This window comes from Fundulus heteroclitus, chromosome 7 (genome assembly GCF_011125445.2).
Source record: "Fundulus heteroclitus isolate FHET01 chromosome 7, MU-UCD_Fhet_4.1, whole genome shotgun sequence".
Taxonomy (NCBI): Eukaryota; Metazoa; Chordata; class Actinopteri; order Cyprinodontiformes; family Fundulidae; genus Fundulus; species Fundulus heteroclitus.
This window is the reverse complement of record NC_046367.1, coordinates 43093348-43117239: the sequence shown is the minus strand read 5'-3', so window position 1 is coordinate 43117239 and position 23892 is coordinate 43093348. Positions and strand designations below refer to the sequence as shown.

Below are 23892 nucleotides of genomic sequence, written 5' to 3'. Positions count from 1 at the left end.
GTGAGGCTCCAACAGCTCGTGTGCGTGTTTGTGTTTCGTTCTCTTTTATCTTCATTTTAACCCTATTGACCATGGCCTTACTGGACAATGTTTACAGCACCAGGGAGCTCCAGTTTGTTTCCAGAGATCCATGTTGATTCAGTAAAAGCAAACATTAAAACGGAAAAAGCCGTGAAGAATCTTCCAGGAATTTTTTGGGTAAGTATGTTTTCAGAGTCTTTTTTATAATTTCAATTCCAGTTTTTCAGCATATTTAAAACCATGTTGGGAAAAAAAATACTTAAACCCAGTGATGAGAATTAAATGGAGAGATCATATTTTCCTATTTTATCTTCCCTCCATTGGCTTCCAAATAAATGCAGAGTCCTCCACACGTATAAAGCCCTTAAAAATCAAGCTCCATCATATATCAGAGCTCTGATTACCCCACACTGCAAAAAGGGAACAAAAAGTAAGTGAATTTTTCTTGAAATCAATGTATTTTTCCTTTAATTAGAGCAGGTAAATAAGACTATTTGCCAATGGGATAAGATTTTTGCACTTAAAATATGAACAATTCATCTCCATCATCTTATTTCAAGTGTAGGATATCTAATTATCTTATTTTAGAGGTGAAAAATACTCATTCCATTGGCAAATAGTCTTATTTAGCTCCTCAAACCAAGGAAAAATACACTAATTTCAAGAAACTTTTACTTACTTTTAGTTCCCTTTTTGCAGTGCATTTGTTCCTAACAGAGCACTTCGCTCTCAGACTGCAGGTCTGCTGGTGGTTCCTAGAGTCTCTAAAAGTAGAATGGGAGGCAGATCCTTTAGTTATCCGTGAGGCAGACACCCTGTCTACTTTTAAGACTAGGCTTAAAACTTTCCTTTACAATAAAGCTTTATTCAGACTGGCTTAGCTTATCCTCATTTGCCATATGGTTCTGTTTAGCTGTGACCTGTATGTTTTCCTTAGCCACCTCTGTATTCATGCTGCTGCAGGCTTAGGTTGATGGAGGACATAATGACTACTAATACTTTCTCCTACTACTCTCCAATTTTGAATTAACCCCAGTTGTTTCTGTCATTAACTTTATGTTCTCGCTCTACTGAACTAATGCTGACAACATCATCACGTTCTTCTTCTTCTATATATGAGACACATGGCTCTGTGACCGTCTTTATCATTGTCTCCTCACAGACAACAATTCAAGGAGTTATTGCTGCAACTATGTTTCCTGTTTGTCTTCCCTAAGATTTAACCACAGGCTCAGATTTCTCCTCGATCAAGCCACTGAAAGGACTCCTGTCTCCATCTACTCTTTACTTCCTTATAATAGAAAGTACTCCTGGATCAGTGCTCCTGTTATGTGTGTCTGCTCTGTCTTCTTAAACCCCCAGTCGGTCATTGCAGATGCACACGGAGCCAGGTTTGGATTCTGTTGTAGGTTCCCCCCGGTTAAAGGGGAATGTTCCTCTGCACTGCGTGTCAATATAAGGGATTTCTGCAAAGGCAGTGACTCGATGCAATCAGCTGGGTTCTCTTGGATGAAAAGCTTTTTACCAATTTGCCGAGACGCCCTACCAAACCTACTGTGAAGGTCACACTCCCTACAGCAGCTCTTTAATGGCTTTAAGAGTCGGTATTTAGCAGCACGCTGATTCTCACTTTGAGCACGGCGCTCTCCGTTAGCCTCCAGGCTGACAGGCTGCGGTGGAGCGCAGCGTGTGAAGGGGAAGGCAAGCCATGAGAAATCAGGGTTCAGAGGGTACAGATGATGCCTTCCAGCTTCATTGGCACCTATGCGATTATCACCCTACTAATATTTTAAAGAAAAGTCACTGCAATAATGCTTTCAGTTTGAAATGCAGCCTCGACTCTCATAACACTCACCCCTTTACACGCTGTGGTGTTAAAAGCAGGAAAATGTCTCTGTACAAAACGCAAAATATGACAGCACTGGTACATTAAGGCTTCCTGAGCTACTTCTCATAACCCGGAACCGTCAACTGTAGTTTTTATGCACTTGTTATAAGACAGAAAATAGGACTTAAAACAGTACAAGAAGCCATGGACTGAGAAAACAAACCTACTCAGCAATGCTACCGAGATTTGAACATCCAGTGGTATATCTAGCCATACATTACCTTTAATGATTTGATTGAATTTGATTTTGTAAAGTGCCTTTGAATGACGTGTTGTGAATTGGCGCTATATAAATAAAATAAAATAAAATAGAATTGAATTGATTACAAATTATTTTCCTGATAGACTGTTTAATAAAGCCAGTTTATATGACTTAATGGTTGATATTGGCTCTGTAGCTGGTTGTATATGACAATTTAAGCCTTTAAGCCTGTTTTAGCTTTGCACTCATACCTAAAGACAATTTATAGAGAATTAACCAAACAGTCCTGTTTTTGGACTGAGGGAGGAAGCCAGAGTACCCAGAGAGGACATGCAAACACCATGGAGAGTCACCCGAGGCTAGGATTCAAACCCAGGACCTAATCCCGCTGGTAAATGTATATCTGATGCAATTAAGGCATAAGGAATGGTCACATTACACTCAAAGACACACTGGACAAACTACCATACATTTACATACTCCCACCTCAGGAATAACCAAGCATGTATCTTTTTGGACTAAGCAGTGAAAATACACGATTATATGAAGAAACCTTAAACAGAATTTATTGTCATTCAGCTGAACATTCGAAAAAACTAATTCCCACCTGGCCAGGTATTAAACCCAAAAACTTTCCACTGTGAAGCAACATATCCAACCACTGTTCCACTGTACAGCCCATAAATACAGTCTTGTCCATTCTAGCTATAGCTTAGCTCACTTTCTTCTTACGCAGCATGTTTTTAGCTGCTGCACATCTTTGTTGAACGCGTTGGTTAATGAAACGGACAGACTCACTGTTATCCTGATGCATGAGGAGTTTCCTCCTCGCCCAGGAGATGTTGAGCCCGCTCTATGATTCAGCCCTGTTTAACATATGTACGTTAAAAAAAAACACAGACCCGTCTGTGCAGAACCCCCCCCGGCGCTACACTATGTTTCCAGAACAAACATCACTGCCGTAAGTATGCCTAATCCATCCTTAAAGCAGGATAACAAAGCTGTTAGCAGGTCCTGACAAGCTGCAGGAGAACCACTTGATCATTAAACCCGATTTTTTATTTTATTTGATGAATATGTTTGTGACCAGTTTAGCATGAGAGCTCCAACCAGTAATCTAAATATAAACGAATGTCGAAGTTCAGACTCATTTCTGGGTAGAACTTTAATCAAAGAACAGCGCGAGTTTCCCGTCTTTCTGCTGGGGAACCTAACCTCCTTCCCATCAATCAGCCATAAAAAAACACAAACAACAATACGAGGGCCGGCTGCTAAAAGCACGGAAACCAGACTGCTTTCCCCCCCGACATCCCACGCTGAGACCTGGAGTCCTGATAAGGAAGGGGAGAAAAAAGAAAACAGGCTCTCCACCCTCTGCGTGGCCCGCTGGCACCATCACAGCCACATACTTCACATAGCGTTCACATGGATGCTCAGTCATATGGAAAAGAGCTGCAGCTTCACTCAGTTTTCACTGGGTGGGTCTCAACATCACTCTGCCACCATGGGGAACAAATCTGAAAGTTGTTACTGAACAATGATCTCTACGAGACCTGGATGAGTCTCAGCACGTCAGAATGTCCTCCTGAGCACCTGAAGAACCAAGAACGGGCTCCGTTCTACGCAGCGTTCTGTAAATACTAAGAATCAGTAAAATATCGGTGTTATTTCAACGTATCGGTATCGGTCCGATGAGTAAAACTGGACCGATGTGAACAACCAATATTTATTTCCATGTTGCTCTCTTTTGTGATTGTTTTTAGGGAGGTCCCTTGTCCCTAGTTCCTAGAGGTTTATAATCATTTGAGGTCATCAACACCAGAACCACTTCATTTCTTACTACAAAATAAGAGTCTCATAAATAAAGACACAGCTGAACAGCTCTTTCCGAGACAGACGTCACTTTGGTGAGAAAGCTTGCAGCAAGATCCAGTTCTGCTCCTTATCAAGCTTTAGTTGGATGCCTGTTCTGTCCAGGAGGATGCTACGTAGGTCCAGATGTGCTGGTGTCCACCGTTTGGTCAGGTTTCTGTCTCTATGTTGTCCCTTTTTCATTTTGTAAAACGACGAGAACGTGGCTCAGCGGTAAAGACTTCGCTGGATTCTGGATCTGAGACGAGTCAAGGAAACGTCTTAATGGGACGTCTGAGCTGAACGCACACCGGGTCGGTCGGAAGGTCACGGAGTCGGCAGAGAAGGAACCAGCAACCAATTCATTGTTTTTATTAGGGATGTGCGACACATCTGCATTAACATCTGTATCGGTCCGATGTTGGTCATATTTTTACATATTGGTATCGGTCCGATAAGTAAAACTGGGTTCATATTACCAACCGATGTTTACTTGTTGCCGTTTGTGTTTCTGGAGGGAAGGGGGTTGGCACTGTGCTTGGTCATGTGACGGTGATAGAGATGCAGCGCGGGATTGTGGGTAAACGATGCAGTGGTGTGGTAGAAATGGTAGGAGGTAGGGAAATAATATATACTAAACATAATATCAGTTATCGATTATTGTCCATAATTACGATATTAATCAGTCGATATCAGTCCACATTTTTCATATTGTTGCATCCCTACTAAATACACATTAATCTCTCTCTATTTTATTTAGAGTTTCCGTAGTGGATGAATTTAAACAGAAACGGGTTTGGTTTTCTCCTTTATGGGCCCTGAGTTAAAATCTTAGCCCGGGGTCTTTCTGCTTAGTTTGCATGTTCTCCCCATGCATGAGAAAGTTCTCTCCAGGTACTCCCACTTCCTCCCAAAGTCAAAAAGCATAATTGTTGCATTAAATTGGTCTGTCTGTGCATGGCTGATTGTCCTGTGTGTCTCTGATGGACTGGAGACTGAGCAAATGTCTCAAAGCCCTTTAAAACTCATCTCTGTGAACACTGAATCCATTTTTGTCTAAATTCAGTTAAAAAGCAAAGTAATTCCTCTTAATACTGATCAAATCCTGCAGTCTGACTAAGATCCGAGTACATTGGGTCCAATTTGATTCTAATTATAAAACAGTACAGATTCTGTTCATCATGTGATGCTGGCTAGCAAAACATGAGTTCCTGAAGCCCAGCCTATTGCATCCCTCATTATGAACAATCGTGTGGTGACAGTGCAAAAGAACAACTCTCTTAACAGGAAGAAACCTTCAGCAGAGCAAAAGCCAGAACCAGCATGATCGGCCACTGAGCTACACCAAATAAAAGAAAACAGAAACAATGCTGGAAGTACTGGTTCTGCACCTGTTGGGTTTTGGAGAAGATCCCACGGAAACCAGATTGAAGAAATGGGTTTGAGAGCAAAACATTGAAGATTTATTCAGGAATGTTTGACCGTTGAGAGCAGACATCAAAAACTGCTTTGATTTGGTTTCCTTTTTGCTCCTTTTTTAAAAGTCTGAGACTCATTTATCAGGTGGTCCACTATTCCTTTTAACTTCTGTATTCAGATATGTTCCTTCATGTTCTCTGAGAACTCATTCTTGCAGTACAATATTAATATGCAATAACATTGGTGAATGTTGCAATAACAATATGACTTTTTTTGCTGCATTAAAAACAAAAAAGTCTCAAATGTACTGCAGCCACAGAGAGCCTGGATGCATACTTATTCGATAATAAGCCAAGAATTGATGCAGTCCAGGCATTTGTGATATGCATTTTGTGTACGGTGATATTGCGGGGATAGATTTGTGATATTTTGTGTGGAGCCATATTCTGGGACAGTAGCTTCTTACCCTGCCGAGGAACTGCTACACGTGACTCGTTCATAACTAAAGCTTTTACTCAGTGCTGACTGGAGGCTATTAATTACACTAAAAGTAGGAGTGGACGGCACAAAGCTCCGCCACTGCTACAGATTATTTATGTGTGCAGGTGGAGCACGGATCCCTGAGGACAAAGGGTATAAAAGGAACTGCTGTGCACACATTACGGCTCTGCAAAGCAGTCTTGCAGAGCAATTACTGGGCATAAATGGCAACGTGTCTGATTCAAAACGTGCATTTTTTTTTTTTACACGATTATTAAATAAAAAAAGAAGCTGTCAGGATGAGACATTGGTACAGAAAAACAAAAAGATTAGTTTTACAGACAGTGATGCAAGCAGTTAATCTGTGTCTGCAAGGACTGCAACACACACGCACGCACAGCGCAGACACATTACATCAGCAGAAGAGCATGAAAATCCATGCTGGTGTGGGTTTTTTTTTTTGTTTTTAAATGGTCCACGAACCGCTGCCTTATCCCAAATGTCCGACAGACAGCCAATCCACTCACACCTTCCTAAACTGGCCAGCTCCTCGTCTTCCTCCACCCTTCTCACCAGCAAGGCCTGATGAAGAGTATAGACAGTGCCATCCTGCCGTATCCGGCTTGTCTTATTTCAGAAGATGTTTTTATTTCTTGTTTTACCTAAACATTATTTCAACGCAGGAATGCAATATGGATTCTAACCCATAATAATAATAAAAAAAACAACTTAGTTTGAGTTTTTCATAGGGATCTACTTTCTAGTGTTTACTTTAAAATATGGGGTAGCAAAAAGTTCAATAATTTCATACATTTTGCATCATTGGATTAGGTTATTATTTTCACATATATGATAAAAAAAGGTTGTTGTTTTTTTTACCTGGTTTCAACTAAAAAGCCTCATTTTGCAATACTTGTGTTAACCAGTGGGTGGCAGTAACTGGACTTTGCCTGTAAAACCTTGAGTGTAACGATACATCCAACGGACCAAACAAGATTATAATGAAATTGAAGAAAATTATGGATTATTTTAATCAATTGATTATTATTTTTTTCTGTGCAGATTCCTGTAACGCTTGAGTTGCTGGGAAACAACTTTATTTGCTGACCAACACATTTTGGCTTGTGGCCTCGATCAAGGTCGAGCCAAAACACGTTGATCAGCAAATAAAGTTGTTTCCCAGCACTTCAAGCGTTGCAGGAGTCTTTACCAGATCTTTGAACCTCTCCGTTCACCTCGGGAGTCAGTGAAGTTGTGCCAGAAACTTTTGGATCTATTGAGTAGTTCACAACTCACCAATAAAGTTTTTTAATAATCTGTAATCGCTTTATAGATTATCCGGTTCAGCTATGGTTTGTCTAAATGTTTTACATTTTGAACAAGTGATGATCAAACTTAGCCCAGAATCCTTTAAACACAAATAAATTAATGTTTATTTTAGTGATTATAGGACGCTCCAGCTCAGACGCCAGCTTTAGAAATGTTAGCGGGCTAACGGCTAGCCGCTAACCCCTCCAGTTATTCCCACAGTGGAATCCATCGAGTCTGTAGAAAAGCTACGAAATAAACAATTTAAACGTGATGGAGGCTCCTTTCAAATCACCCCAATAAGTTTTAATTATTAAATCATCAACACCAGAACCACTTCCTTTCTTACTACAAAATAAGAGTCTCATAAATACAGACACAGCTGTACAGCTTTTTCCGTGGCCGATGTCACTTTGATGAGAAATATTGTAGCAAATCCAGTTCTGCTCTAATCAAGCTTTGGTTGGACGCCTGTTCTGTCCAGGAGGACGTGGCGGACGTCCATCTGAGCCGCTGTCCACTATTTGGTCAGGTTTCTGATACGACAGCGCACATCTATGTTTTTTTTTTTGACACAGTTGAGACAGTAGGGACATTTATATCATACATATAATCACAGTAAATATCGGTTACCGGCCAAAACGACAATATTAGGATCGGCAATCAATATTGGGAAAGTTTTTGGCCTAGTTTTTAGAGATCTGCTCATCTGACGAACTAAACACCAGTTTAACTTTTAGGCACCAAGTCTTTGTTTCCATTCAGTGAATCACAGGATAAAAAAAATTCTATATAGATTACAGTGGAGAAAAAACGACACTGGACATTTTCAGAATTAGTAATGATACAGAGCAAAGCAATCATGTTCTAGGAATCCAACCATCCACCCAGCATTCAGTTCTGTTTTTCTAATATAAGTCGGTGTAACAGAAAACAACCAGACTCTATGCCTGATTAGTTCTATACTGCAGGACCATAAAACACATGAACTGACTGAAACGCATTCACCTCAGTGTGTAATCTTTTTCTGCGCAAAGGTTTCTGCATAACGAGCAGTCAAAAAAAAAACAGAACTGATGCATAACATCCTATTTAGAGATATATTATGAAGCTGCTGCAATCTGATGATACAAATCTAGCCCTCCAGCTGTCTCTGAACAGCTGGCCTTGCAAATCTCTGCAGGAATACAAGTTAAGCTTTCACTCTCAGCCTGCATCCTTCTTTTTCCCCTTAATGAGATAAAAAAAAAAGAGGCAACTGTACGTCCCTGCCTGTGCCGAGACTTCCCCGAGTGCTGCCAGGGTCCCTCACACCTCGGGGCGGTTCTTTCTCTGGAACAAATTCTGCAGGTTCCCGTCGTGAGAAAAGCTGCAGGCTCATCGAAATCAGCTGAAATCAGCCTGAGAGACGCATCCGCTTTAATGAACAGCCGACTGCTCTCTAACACGCAGGCTTCAGGGGATTCTCGGGGAAACAAGCAGAGATTTAAAAAAACACAAAAGAAAAGTCCTTCCAGTTGCGACTGTGAGCCACCGACCTCATGGGAAGCCACGGAGACCACACACAGCGAGAAACAAGCAGAGCTTTAAGTTACATAAACACAAAGATTACATTAATACGCCGTCCAACTCCTGAGTGCACGCTCACACATCCGAACCGGCCCGTCACACGAACTCACACCCAGGCCGTCCCTGCTGCACTCTGCCGTGCAAACATGCAGCAACTTTGTGTCAGCAGTCTTTCTTTACGTGCGCACGCCAAACGCTGCAAATCCACTGGAAACGCACCTCTGAAACACTGGGCTCATGCACAGCTACGCGTGTTGGATCGGCGCCACATGAAGCTTTGGTTCCTCTGACCGAATCAAAGTGAGCCTCAGCTCCATCGCCGCACAGAGACGGCTTCTCCTCCACCCTCCTCACCTGGAACACTGCCGTGGCCATCCTGTCCGGTTCGCTGCCCGTCTGTGGGTCGCTCTATTCTTTCCCGTTCTGCGTTTCAGTGTTGCATCGTCCTTCGCCTCCCTCCCCACCACCACCTCCTCCTCCTCCTCCTCCGAGCAGGTTTCCTGTGAGCTCCAACCAGATGGCAAAGCTAGATCCACTGTTACCTTGGTGCAGCGCGGAGCCGGAGCAGCCTAGTGTGCGCGTGTTTCGGAGTGTGTGTGTGTGTGTGTGCTCGGCTATCGGGGCTGGAGAGTCTCTCCCACCCTCAGCCCTCCTCCACGAAAAATGAGCATAAAAATTCCTCAGGAGTCCTAATGTGCGAGTGGAGCAGGAGTGCAGCCAAGGGAGAATGAGAACATCCCACAACTGGAGGCGGCGCAGTGCAGCACTCGGAGCTGAATAAGCAGGCAAAGTCTGGCTGCTCCCCTTCTCCTTTGCTGCCAAGGCTTTCTCCTCCCTCTTGTTCAAGACCGTTTTCACCCTTCTCTCAAACGGAGACACGAAACTAGGGAAAGAAATACGGAGTTTCCGACTGCAACGAGACGAGAACCGGAGAAATAAAAGCTTTCTCGGAGTCTGACGCACTCCTTTCTCAAACGCCCGTTCCTCATTCTCAGCTTGTTAGCGGCTTCTCGGGTTACATGTTAAATACGAGTACCCTCAGCACCCCCTTCTGCAGCATAAAGACCATTACTCTCACTTTCTGCACAGCTGCCACAAGAGAGAAACTCCCATGAAAGGGGCTATTGACGAAAACATAGAGTCAGGGTAGAGGGCTGCGAGGGGCACCGAGTTATCAGACACACGTTATCAATGTTTTTCTGCTCAAAACGGGGCTAAGCAAAGCAGTTTGGAGAACTTTAGAAGAGTTTAAAAAGGCTGGAAAAGGAGATACTGATACACAGCAAACACAAGTTCGGGATATTTTCATAGAGGTTTGGCCAATTCATCTGCTAATGTCATGAATCCATTGATCTTCCTCCAGTAATTCACAGTTTGGGTGGAGTAAAAACCACAGAAAATCTGAAAGTTTGTGAATAAAAACTGCAGCTTCCCAGAGATTTAAGAGAGAAAGAAGGATCCAGATTAAGTTTTCATTCTCAGGAGTTTCATCTGTTTGTGGCTCTGGAGCTCATGGGTGCATGTTAATACAATGCCAAGGTACAAAGCCATCAGTAGCGACCTCAGAGCAGCAAATGTTCAACCCGGGAAGGGTCAAAAGGTCATTTCCAAACCACCTGAAGTCCATCATCCTGCAGAGAAGAAGATTATCCCCAGGAGAACATCTCAGCAGCTGCCAACCTTCCCAGGAAGGGACATCCCAACAGGTTCAGCCCAAGGTCAGAACGGGAAGCTCAGAGAAATGACCAGAAACCCAAGAGCTCCATGTCAGACTCTACAGGCCTCAGTTAGTAAGCTAAAGGTTAAAGGTCATGATAATGACCCAGCCTGGCTGCTTGGAAGGGCTGAAGGAGAAAGCCTCTTCTCTCTAGAAACAAGATGGCAGCAGGACTGAGGTTAGCAGAGCTGCAGCTGGACGAAGGACCAGACTTCTGAGACAACGTCGTCTGGACAGAGAAGACCAGAGTGGAGATGTTGGACCATGGTGGACAGAACATGTTGGAGGAAATCAAACACAGCAGATCAGCAGAAACACCTCACACCAGCTGTCAGGCCCGGTGGTGGAGGGATGATCATTTGGGCTTGTTCTGCCACCACAGGACCTGGGTTCCTTGGAGTCTCTGAGCGAAACAAGATCTCATCTGTAGACCAAAGTGTTCTAGATTCAGATGTGAGTCCATCGGTCCAGAAGCTGAAGCCTGGTCCAAACTGCGTCATCAACAGAACAATGATCCCAAACACAGCAGCTGACCTACAACAGACCAATAGGCCTAGTTAAAGTCCAGGCATGAACCTAAATGAGATGCTGTTGTGGGATCTTAAGAGACGTTGAGCAGAGACCTCAATAAACTGAACCGTGGAAAGAAAAGTGGCCCAAAGGTCCTGCAGAAGGAAGTTGGACAGAAAACAACAACCAATTAATCTTTTCTACTCTGCATTTCCACTGTGAGTTTGTTTCTGTTTTTAATAATAATAACCATGATGGCTTTATGGCGTGTTTGAGAACCCTTCAGATCTTTAGAGCCTGATAAATATATGTTGATCTGGTCCCGATTTGTAAATTCCCCAAATAATGAAAAGTGGGTTTATGTTCTTCTCCCTACCTGAACCGTTTCATTTGTTTAACTAAACGGTTCAGGTGTGTTTAAACCAACTCAGGTACCGAGACCACCTCCTGCAGGCAGTCTTGATACGGTTCCAAACAGACCATACAGCGGTTCATTACGCTGCAAGATTGAGCCAAACGTCTTCTCAGAATCGTTCCTTGTACTTCTTAGAGAAAAACGCTGATATGAACAAATCCTCCATGTTTTCTACCGGCTCAGGACAGCATCTGCTTCCTGAATTTACATTTGGTTCTCCTGCTCCGGGCACATCGGACCCATAAACAGCCTGAAAACACACACATTTGGTTTGTAGTGACACGTTCTGGTTGACTTGGAATGCTCTGTGTGTGAAAAGAAACCGAACCATAGGAAAAAAGCTCAAAGTTAACCAACTCTGTACAGGATTTGGACAAAACTCTCTAGGCAACGCCCCCTAAAAGCATCAGCTTTAGTGTGAAAACGTCCCGCTGCTGCACGGCCAGCTTTTCCTGGCAGTAATGAAGGACTCGGACTAGCATGGCCTCAAAGGGGGCATGGCGTTGGGCCGGTATCAAGCCCAGATAAATGCAGAGGGTTGCATCAGGATGGGCAACAGGCATAAAGCATTTGCCAAATTACCAATCTGAGTCAATAACATAATCTCTTGGCCGACTGGTCGAGTCTCAGGTTAACAACGACCACCGCTGGTGCTGGTGACCAGTACCGGTGAAACTGTGGTGACTCCTGAAAGAGAAAAGCCCAAAGCAGAAGAAGAATGAAGCACTCAGCCTCTCACGTTTTGAAAAATGCCTTATTTTAGTTTTTATAAATTTGTTCCAGATTTCAACTGCATGCTAAAGCTACTCTGTCCTGTATCAGAAAGGCGAGCAGGTCTGTAGAACTAATAGTTTTTTTGTCATCAAAGACGGGGGAAAAAAAGCACAAAATCTCCTCACAATTAGTCTGACAGAAACTAAAACATGGAAATTGCTCAGAGTTTAGCTTTGAAGTGGGGATTCCCTCCTACCAACCAACGCCGGGAAACGCGTCGGATGAGAACCAGCTAAATGTGGAGCATAAAGAGGTGCGGTAATTACGGCAATCAAAAACTGAAAACATGCTGATTACACGCCCGCCTCCTCCATCATTTGGGTTTCCAGTTGCTGCATCTGGAAATGAGCTGTGAGGCTGGAACAAACCGCCGAAACCAAAACCCTGCAACCAGAACACCTGCCTCTACGAATGAGGGGTGCACACTGCCCTGCAGCTGGCTGCTCCGGGATGCACGGCAGAAAAAAACCTTTTTTGAACCAACGAGCAGCAACCATACCAGCAGTCACAGTTTGGACTTTGGTTTAGAGCCTCCACACCTGTTATCCAGTAGCAGACAAGGCCACAGAGGAATGTTTGCAAGAAGTTTGTTGCGCATTAAAAATTACAACTCAACATGGAGAGCGTGGTCCCTCGCTTTGATGCTGCCAGCAGGTAATTACATGCAAGGCGGCTCTGAAAGCAGCGCCTTTAACTGGAGCCTTGTTCCCAGATGTTGGGGCTACGAGCGCCATTTCATCCGCTATTAATGACAAGGGCCAGGAAGGAAGGCCCGGGCGGCGACGTGTGGTTTATGGGAACAAAGCAGCGCGCTTGTTTACCTCCGACAGACATCTTTACTGCGAGGCTGAACGGTGGGAAATCCCTGATTCCTGAAGGATCTTTCTGCAGAACCATCAGCTCCTTCACAACATCTGAGGAGCTATAAAGCATGGGAAAGTTCTCCATGCTGTCTTCATGTCTAATATGTTTGGCCACGTCTGGTCTACTTCCTGTTGGTTGTACACCTACACTGCTAAAGGCAGCGATAAGAAAAAGCCATGCTGGGTTTATTGTTCCTACTCCAGCCCAGATTGTCCCTATTAAACAACACAAACCTCTGACTGATCTAAATTGAATTAAATAACTTTATTAGTGTTTCACTTTGACTTTTCAGACCAGATAAATGTAGTTCCTCTTCCTTCCAAACACTGGACATCCATGGATGCTCAAGGACGACTTATATTTGCACTAATTTGGCCCAGAAACACACAGATGCGTTGAAATTCCCAGCAGTCCCACAATCACTAATCTGTTTGTGGCAAAATAAATGTTCCGACATGGAAACTAATTTACTATCAGGTGTATTAGAGTAATAGGAAACCAACAGATCCAACAGTCCTGAGCGGGAAGGTGCTGATTCAGTGTAACTGGATCATGAACTGAAAACGCCGCGTTCAAAGTGAGAAGAGTGTAAAGCTCCATCAGTGAAGTCGTCCATCCTCTGGACAAACAGGCGTCTCTGATTTAGGGACGAAGGCTGCAGATGTTCATCACGCCGGTTTCTGCCTGTAACTCTGAGCAAATAGCTCGCTCTACAGTGTTTTGACTAAACAGTTGAAGGAAGAGGGGGAAAACAGATGATGACATGATGTGCAGAAAATGAGGCCAAGGAGCTAAAATGATTTTTAGATGTTAGAAAATTGAAACCAGAAGAAGAAAAACGAGAAAGAAAAACTTCAAATGGGTGAAATAAGAGCCAAAAAAAAGCCAAAAAAAAAAACCCAGTCAGCCAAGGATGGGTGCTGACAGATTCCTGTGAGTCCTTCAACAATCAGAAGTGTGAAGCCGACTGACCCAATGACAAATGGAGCAACGTGTTCTGGACTGATGAAAGCAAGTTGTTGTGTTCAGGTCCAGCAGTTCCAGAGTTTTTTCAGATTATCCTAAACATTGAGTTTAACTGTGCAGCACGGAGACTCAGGCATTATGGTCTGGGGCTGAATCTTGATTTTCAGACCTGATAGACCACCGTCAGTCATAATGGGGACATGTTGGGCTAATGGATCCACTGATGACTTTTTATTTCATACATTTCTCCATAAAAACTCTTAAAAAGTATAAAATCTTCGGTACAACACAGAAACTTTCTGTCAGCCTCGAGGCTTTGGGGCCGTAAGACGTTCCCATGCAGCCGTTTTTGCCCTGAAACAAAATGTAAGATCCATATTTAGCTTGTCAACATCCAGCATATAATCTAAGGTCAAAAATAAAACTTTTTTTCCCCTTCTCCAAATACGGCCAGCTCACTGATGTCCAAAAAGGCAGAGACGAAGAGCCAATGGGAGCGGGGAACATGGAGAGAGAGAGCTGTCTGGATGAGGTCCGGTTTCATGGGGCTGACTCAGGCTTTCCCAGACAACCTCAAGGCTGGGCGATCAGTGGAGCATTACAGCAACACCCAGGCTGCGTACGCCCCGGTTTTATTAGCGCGCGATCAGGACTCTGGCAGCTTTAGGTCCGATGTGACGGACAGAGGCAGTGGACGGAAAATCCTGCGCCTGGAACCGATGAATATGTTGGAGATTTTGTTTGGGGTGGGAATCTGGCAACAGTCTCTGCAGTTTAAAAAAGAAAAAGAAAAACTAAAACTATCAGAGTTGGGTTTTTTTTTGTAGTAATGAATTAAATTTTGCACAATTGTGAATAGAAAAAGACAGAGTGAGATGATTTTGTTGGTAGCGTGTGGGAGCGGCTTTTTAAATCCTCGCTCCTCCATCACCGTCTGCCGTGAACACTCGGCCCATTGTTGACATTCTTTCCTTAAACTCCTGATTACTCCATCATGTCGAGAGCTGGGCGTTCCTGTTTGTTTTCTCCGCTGTATCTAAGCACGTTTCACTACTGTACTCTTACCAAACACATGGCCGGGAGCCACCGCTCGTTGTGAAAGCCCACGCAGCTGAAAGCAGACGACAGATGGTTGTTTTTGCCGTGTATCGGAGCAGCTAGCAGCCCTGTTATTATCATACCTGAGCAGGAACAGCTTGTTTGAAAGGACCAGAGTTGAACTAATTGGTTTAAATACAATAAATACGGTAGTGTTACATTTTTTGCTGTCACGTCTTGGCAGATGTGACGTTTAAAATGTTCTCTGCTGTCATCCAGTGAGCCAGGAGAGAAACCAATGGATGCATCAAGATGCAATAAGTCTGTACTTCCAAATATTGGATTTTACAGCTGAAGCTGCTGCATTCTCATTTCTCCTGGAGGTCCGAAGATTACGCCTGTGTTTTAAAATCTCTGGGTATGTTTTTGGGAAATGTTTGATGTCTTATGGAGGGGAGAGCACTGAGCATGTGTTGGGTCTGGTGACAGCTAATTCAATTAGCCTGCGCGCCCGTCTTTAATCAGGCTCAGAGCTGCTTCCTTCAAAACACCACAGGCAGCTACTGTGGCGCTCACTCGCTCAGAACAGAGCCTGAAGACTTTAGTTCGCTCCCCACACATCCCCATACTCGCTTTTACACATCTGGTCGAAGAAATGTGTTACCTTACAGCTTTATGGGTCTGCAGGGACACCAGGACATGGAAAAGAAAAGCCGTTAATGTGACACCGAGCTAATACCACGGAGAAATCTTTTTTCTTCTCTCTGGATTTAACGCCTCTTCGTGATTTCTGTTTTCACAGATATATATGAAAGCAATATGGAAATGAATGCATGCAGTGCTGGTCTGTCTTTTTTTTTTTTCAAAACGGACTTTCTGCTGATACAGACTTGGCTCCTGATGCTCGGCCAGCCTTAGCCTGAAGAAGCTACAGCACGCCCCCTCCACTTGGGCCAGGACCTGCAGGAAAGGGAATGTCTGGCTCGGCTGCCATGCAAGCTGGGTGGCAGATGAAGGAGTAGATCTAAAAGTGCCGCGCTTTTACTGACAGATAAGGAGGTGGTGTGTGACGTCAAGCTACATACACCGCTTGGACTCTTTTCTACTCCAGAGTTGCCAGAACGGGGAAACAGGGACCATCTCAAGCTGTGTATGGTTTGTGAGAGTGAGTTCCGACCCAGATAGAAGACGGTATTTGCCATTAGAAGCAGCAATTTGAGGATCTCCTCAATCCAATGATCAGTTCTTCTCAGGGAGCAGGAAGAGTTTGAAGACAAAGATCAAGTCAAGTAACAATAGAAGAGGTCCCAGAGGTTAATAAAAAGCTCCCTGGGCTGAGATGCTGAAGGCTCCAGACCAGGGAGGACAAGTCCAGTCCTGGAGAGATACTGTCCTGCAGCTCTGGGCTCTGCAGAGCTGAACGACTGCTGAGGAGGAAATGCAGCCATTCGATTCAGGAGTGTTGGAGAACTATCTAAAAGCTGCAGCACTTGGTTTAGACATTGTTGCCACACCTGTTGCATGGAAAGATGGGACAAAACCGGTTCGGTGAAGGACCGTTTTTGGTGCAGATGGTCAACATTTTTTTGAAAAAGGACAGATTTCTCAGAAAGACTTACTTTAAAGTTTAGGGAATTAGGCTTGGAGTTTTTGTTTAACTTTGGATCACAAAGGAGCAATCTGGATATCATCCCCGCGGTGGAACAGTGGACCAGGTTCTTTAGGATTTGTTGAGGAGCTCGTGTCTCGTCCACCTGTGTTTTGTGGATCTACAGAGGGCTTATGACCTTGTCTTTCTGGGTATTATTAGGGGGTCTCACAAGATATGGTAGCCTCGTGAGACCATCCTGATCTCGCGAGCGTTCAAGGTTTCACTCGCAGATCAGTCTGGCTACTTTCCGTTAAAGAAAATTTGGAGCCGTTCACCAAACGAACGTCCAATCAGCATTGGCTTTGAGGCGGGTTGAGGTGTGACGCAACGAGAAGCGCAACAGTTCAGTCTAAAGAACATGGCGGCTTCAGCCGATGAAACTAGCGTTAGCGTGGCTATCGAGCAAGTTTTATCGGAATTACAGAGTATTTCTTTGCTGAGCTAACGAGCCTTTACCTGCAGCAGCAAGAGTAGCTTGGCTTGTGGTTGTGTGTCAGATTCGTCGTCGCTCTGTTACGAGCGACGACGAATCTGATTGGTTTATTTGGCCCGTCTATCACCAACATAGGCCAATCAGCTAACCAGTATATTCGCCCCTTCCCAAAATTACTTCAACGGAAGGTGTCCAGATGGATATGCGGAGCAAATCTATCTGGCGGAGTCAGGTAAGAGATATGGATCATGTCTGAAAGAAAAGGCCCAAAATAACATGATACATGCAGCCCGTTTCCTTTACAGGGCGTCCAGACTTGCTCTCCACTATTAGCTTGCAGGGGTAACCGCAATTTAGCTCGCTAGCTTAACACCTGACAACTACCCCGCATTACCGAGCCAGCTTTAAAACCCTATTTATTGTGGAGTTATATTTAAACCAGAACATCTAAAACATTTAAATGATACTAATAATTTATGCTTTTATATAACAGTTTTATTATTTCTCTGGTTGTAGCATTGAGGCTAGCATAACAACGACACGCTACTTCCCCAGGACCCATTTGTGTTTTTTGTTGTTTGGTTTGTGTGTGTGTGTATTTCCAATGATTTAATACTTATAAACAAACACTTAGGCGAAGCTTTTGTAATGGAGCATTTTAATAGACTAATTATCTCTCTGAACCCCACTGGGAACAGGTGGATACTGATCAGAAACTTGATTTGTTCTGATTCAAGCTGAGCTAACAAATAGTTATGTGATGATATATTAAAAAAAAAAAAACTCCCCACATGTGTGCTCGCAGGTGTTTGAACGGTCGGGAGGTAATAAATAACACAAGAAAGGCAGTGTGTTGTATTCCTGGCTTTACCAGGGAATTTATCTCCTCAGAAGATCGTTCAAGTATGTGGAAAATGTTTCAAAAACGTCTAACTTGCCCATCGTCAGCACCTGAAGTCCAACATAGACATTTTCTCTTTGCCAGTGGAAGGCAAAAATAGTATTTTTTAGCTTTTAAAGGCTTGGATTGGATATCTAGTTTAGAAAAGAACTTAGAAAAAGTGCCACCAAATGTTTGTCCAATGCAGACCAATCAAATAACTGAGAAATATTATCTACTCATTTGCACATTACCAGAATAACCATAAAACTTTCCGCAGGACACTACAGTGACTCAGACAATCACTTTGTTATTTATCACCATATAAATTGATTTGTCCTCGAAAAGTTCCAGTAGCGAGTCTCACACCTGTTAAGCATGAAGAAAAACTTCAACTATTACTGGAAATGTTTTCATAATTAGCTACTCAGAAAGAGATATGAGCTTTTTCTTTGGCAAACAGGAGGGAACGAAAGGGAACACATTCATCAGGGAGCAAGGGGCCTTCAACGGGACCCTGAACTCGGTGAAGAACCGAAGGGGTCACAAACAACAAATCTGAAATAACAAAGTCAGATCTGGAGGTCGGCCAGAGCAAAGAAAAAAAATGTTTTCACCACTTTGTCAAAACATTCATTTGGAGAATTTAAAGAGCTGGAAAATTGAAAACAAGTGATTCATTATCCTGAAGGAATGTAAAACATCAGGAAGCAGGTGGGCGTGTCCCTGCAATTTGCTTTTTTTGGACATTTGTCCTCCTTAAAGGTACACATTCATGTAATTTCATATATTTATTTATAAGCCAGTAACTCACTCTGGTTGCATACAACAATTTTCTAAACAATTATGTCCTGCTGGTGTAATTTTTGTTATTTTTGTTTTTTTTAAGCTTTGTTTTTGCTCAATTTGTAAGTAAATACAGCCTTTTCTGTGTATATTTACCATTATGACATCAGGTTACTGGGGTTGCGTCACTGCACATGCGTACAATTGGTCGACAAGCAAAGCAAGCTCAGGGGAGGACTCACTGGAACTTAAAAATGGGAGAAGGTCGGGTTGGGCTTCGACCACGCTGAGCTTTCAGCTTTCCACCACCCATCACAGCACGGGCAGCTTGGGCAGGACTTATTTAGTAGCTGCGTCAATGGTGACCATTTGGCTTTCTAATAGTTGCAGTACTGCCAGTAGATGGTACCACGTCTGTTTATGTCAGCTCATCGCACCAGTTGGCTGGTTGGCATCCAGTCAGAACCCTTCAACATCTCCAAAGGTATCCCTCAGGGCTCCATCTTTGGTCAAATCTTATTCTGTCTCTACATTAATGATGTAGCCTCAGCTGCTGGCAATTCTCATATCTAGCTGTACGCCGATGACATTATGCTATACTTAGCTGGCTCTTCGCGCGGCAACATCTACTCTCCATTGGACCTGATTGGATAACCCTGAAGATCAGCCGTGTCAATGACTCACAAGTATCTGGCTATATTATTTTCCATGTTTCACTACACAGATGGACAACCTTGGCTTTCGTTGTTCAGTATAAAGCTTCCTTAACTCAGCTCCCAAGCACACTGTGGTTAAGATGGTAATAACTCTAGGTCGAGGCTTTAGTGACATTATCGACAAAGTGGCATCAAGCACTGCTCTCAGAAAATTCAACTTAATTTTATTCTTATAGCGCCAATTCACAGCACATGTCATCTCAAGGTTCATTACAAAGTCAAATTCCATCAAATCCTCCAGGTTGGTCAGAAAGTTTCCTCTCTAAGGAAACCCAGCAGGTTGCATATGTATTTGCAACTATTCTGACATGACGTGTCTGTCCTATAACCATCTTGGATTTTCACTGCTAAAAAAGCCTGTTAATTTACTTTAATTTTCTGTGGGAATTCATCTCTTTATCTTACATTTTTTATGTACTGTAGAACTGCACAGTTGTTGAAAGAAATGCACCTCTGACCATTTGCTTTAGGAAGAATGAAGTTGTTTGAAAACTTTTCCCAAGCAAGACCAAAACATTCAGAATTTTTATTTAAAAAACTAAAAATAAAGACACTCCTACAAAGTTTTACTTTCTAATCATGCTCAGCTTCCCTTTGCTGCAGCTTTTGGCTCATCTCTGTCGTCACCTGGATGAGAAGTTTTGCAAACAAGATTTAACACATTTTTTACATCCATCTGTGAACAAGCAGAGGTCAGGGTGACCATTTGTTTAGAGACCTCGGGTTAAATATGAAGCAAACATCGTCCTGCAGAAGATGATTAATAGAAACATGTCCCAGCTTTGGGTTCTATGTAAACTGATAGTTTCTAAAATAAAACGTTTTTTTTTTTTTTTTTCAGAACGCCATCCTGCCTTCGGTCTGGACTGAGAGACGATAGCGATCACGCCTGACCCTGCCGCAGTCACTCCCTTGTTTTTCATCTCAGGCTAGTTAGCAAATTACTTCCTGCCAAAGCTTTGACAAATATCAGCTGAAATGTTTAGGAAAGGAAACGCTGAGAGTTTTTGGAGATGGAAAGTCGCTGATTTGTGCGTTCTGGACATCGGCATCGGCTCCTCCTGTGAATGCGACCTCTGGCTTCCTGAAACTTGAACGTTATCAGCGAGTGTGTGCTGGACTCGACCATTCATCACACGTTGATCTTAATCTCCGTTGCACAAAACTCTGGGAGGGCAGGACAGAAGTCATAACCAATGATTTAACGGCGTCTTCTCTGTTCAGCTGCAGCCAGGTTTACGTAAACTCAACTCAAACCCAAGTACAAGTTAAAAGCTAAAAATATATATGCATTTTTTTAATAGAAATGACCATATTTGGTCATTTTCTTGTGCGTAATGCCGGTCGGTTGTGGATAAAATGACAAACTGGTCAATTATTTTTTTGGTTTATAACAGATTTGGTCAGTTGGTTTATAGCATTTAAAAAAATAAGGGCTCACTGGTAGCTCTGCATGGCGTTTGCATGTTCTCCATGTGTGAGCGTGGGTTCTCTCCAGGTACTCCAGCTTCCTCCCACAGACCAAAATCATGGCTATTAGGGTAATTGTCTCTCTTTAGGTGTGAGCTTCCCGCTCTGACCTTGGACTGAACCTGCTGGACGTCTTGGGAAGATTGGCAGCTGCTGAGATGTTCTCCTCTTGGGAAAAATCTTCCTCTCTGCAGGATGATGGACCTCAGATGGTTTGAAAATGACCTTTGAACCCTTCCCAGGTTGACAAAGAGGTACAGTTGCTGCTTTGAGACCATTGCTGATGACTTTCTAGCCTGACATTGTGTTGAATTCCAGCTGTACGCAGGTTTTCTAGATGTGATCCCACTGGTGATGATCATTTAATCCATATATCTGATCAGCAGCATCTGGCTGCCGCCTTCCTGAGTAATTCCCTTAGAAGCAGAAAGGATCTACTCAGTTCTTTTTTAAACACACAGCTTTTCCATGTTGGTTTAGTTTTAATAAACACTGACACTGTTTGGTTTGTTGGTGTTTTCGCACACTCGAGGTAACATTTAAATAATCTTAGAACCCGATAAAGATCGGCTGATCGCCGCATTCAGCCGAGCCCGTCTGCCTGGCATTTCCTGTGAGTGAAACAGAAAGTGGGCAAAGCTGGCAACAAGCAGCCGCTCCTCTAATGGATCCCAGATGAAGGGTGTGTGCGGAGGTGTGTACGAGCAGGACGCCTTTGGGTGAGATCCCAGCTCTGAGGCCGAAGTGGAAACTATACGCTCACATACAGCAAGCCCCTCGGCTCCCCCCCTCCTTGCTTGTGTTTCTGCTTTTTAACAGGAAGATGATTCAGAGGATGAAACGGCTTCATCTTTATTTTTAGACCCGGGGCGATCTCAGAGATGCAGAAGCTCATCCAATGTAAACATATTCTGGTAAATTGAGCACTTGTTTAGACATTCTTAACATTTTCTTTCTCCCCCTGAACCATAAACTCCCCAAAGACCCCCCCCCCCCCCCCTTACATCTCTGCATCTACATTCCCTAAAAGGAAGCTGACTGTAGCTTAACAACAGCTCCGACGTGAAGAACCATAAAACAATTGAACAAACGTAAAATCAACTTTTAAACAAGACATTTGCTTCCCTTTGGGACGGAGAAGCGTGAGCTGGTGAGGATTGTTCTGACTCTTACCTTGGCTTCACATTTCTTGTGGCACGCTATTCGGCACACTGTTGAAAACACAGAGAGAGAGAGAAAAAGCAAAATGAATCCACAGTTGAGGAAACATCTCCCCCACGTTGTGCAGACTGGGGGGGTGCAGCATGAATCACGACACCGAGGGGCCAAACCGGCCCAGGCTGTTTGTTCTGTGGTCACAGTCAGCGGGCGCTGCCCAACGTCTCTGCTCTGAAGAAGGAACCAGGACCAGACCAGATACGGTTTAGTTAACACGGGGCGAGCTTTGCACTCAAATCTCTCTGATGCACGTCAGCTGAAGGTTTAAAAAGTGAAGAAAACAGATGAAAACTGGGACTCTGTCTCTGCCGGGGGGGACCGGTGCCCCACGTTGTGCAGGACTCTGCAGCCTTTTAGCCTCTTTCTCATCGTTCTACAAAACGAGAAAGTCTACATTTTGATTGGTTCTCAGTCAGAGCTGTGAGGCCTGCCAACGTTGGGTCGAATGGGTCAAGAAAAACTTCAGAAACGAGACCAACATCAATTATTTCCACCGTTTATTTCCACCTTTAATAAAACATTTAACCTGGAAATTCAACTGAAACAACTTAACTAAACTTTTTGTAGTTTGTTGTCTTTAGAAGGACAACAAACTACAAAAAGCTGCCATTACTGTGTCGCATTAATGCTCACATCCTCAAATAAGTTACTGAAAGACTTCTAGACTCAGTCTTCTCTGGTAGGAGTCCATCTCTGTGTTACTAAAGTTCTCCAAATCCTCTCAGACTGAGAGGAAGTCCTTTCCAAAATCCTTGATGGCCGACCTCATTTAGGCTCCACAGTCTGGGACAAAGACGCGTCTCATTTTAAAATCATTGGTTTGTTCATCCAGTGCTTGGTTTTCCGTCCAGCAGGTTGTCCACGGAAGAAAGACGGCGATGAAATGATGCACCTTAAAGTATTGAAGCAAGAGAGTTAAAATCTACTATACCTAAAGAATCTAGTTTAAATGTGAAGTTTTTAATCAATTTGATCTGATTTTTCTGCAGTTTCTTCTCTTTCTTCTCGTCGCCCCTCCACGGACTCCCATTGGGTGTAAGACTTGGGGTCGGCAGAGGAGCCAAGCGGGCCCAACAGCTCCTGAACGGTCAGATCCTCTGGAAGGACTGCGAACCAAAACACGGCTCAGCATGCCGAGGTGTCGGCTTTCCGAATAAAGGGGAACGCTGTGTGCTTTTCCTGGAAGGCTTCAGTCCTTATGTAATGAGTTATTCTTCCTGAGCCGAGCCGCATTCTTCCGTCCATCTGTAATATCTTTGAGGAGCTGATAAATGTGACATAAACGTGCACACTGGCCGGTTCTGATGTCAGCGGGAATGCTAAATTACCTGCAATCTGCAGCGAAAACAGGTCCTTCTAAAGGAAAATCGGCAGAAACGATGCAGAACGGTTCTGTGTGAATACGTCCAGACGCTCAGATACTTTAGCTAACTGATAATTATATAGTGCAATATTTCAGAACTTGGGGTAAATCAGAAATGCAGAAATAAAAACGCTCCATTGCAAAAGTATGAAACTTTTTTTTTTCCTGTTGTCACATTAAAACCAAAAACTTCAACGTAATTAATTCTGAATTTCTGTGACAGAACGAAACAAAACTGTGAAGCATTTATTTACGGTTTTCAACATTTTTTACAATTATAAATGGAGGTAAATCTGAGCCGCCTGCTGAGTCGGTACCAGCTGGAGGTCTCATCAGGTTTAGACCAGCTCAGA

General features: G+C 43.5%; 1 protein-coding gene across 12 annotated transcripts in view; it reads right to left on the bottom strand.

Moving 5' to 3' along the window:
• Positions 1-23892, bottom strand: part of tns1b (tensin 1b) — a 192158-nt gene that overhangs the window by 91705 nt on the left and 76561 nt on the right. For 11 of the 12 annotated variants that reach the window (XM_036139696.1, XM_036139691.1, XM_036139694.1 and 8 more), the window contains exon 3: positions 22132-22169. In XM_036139696.1, the coding sequence (XP_035995589.1) occupies positions 22132-22169 (38 nt within the window). Of the gene's footprint in view, positions 1-9092; positions 9186-22131; positions 22170-23892 lie in introns of those variants that run through there. The other variant, XM_036139699.1, reaches the window with a different exon arrangement.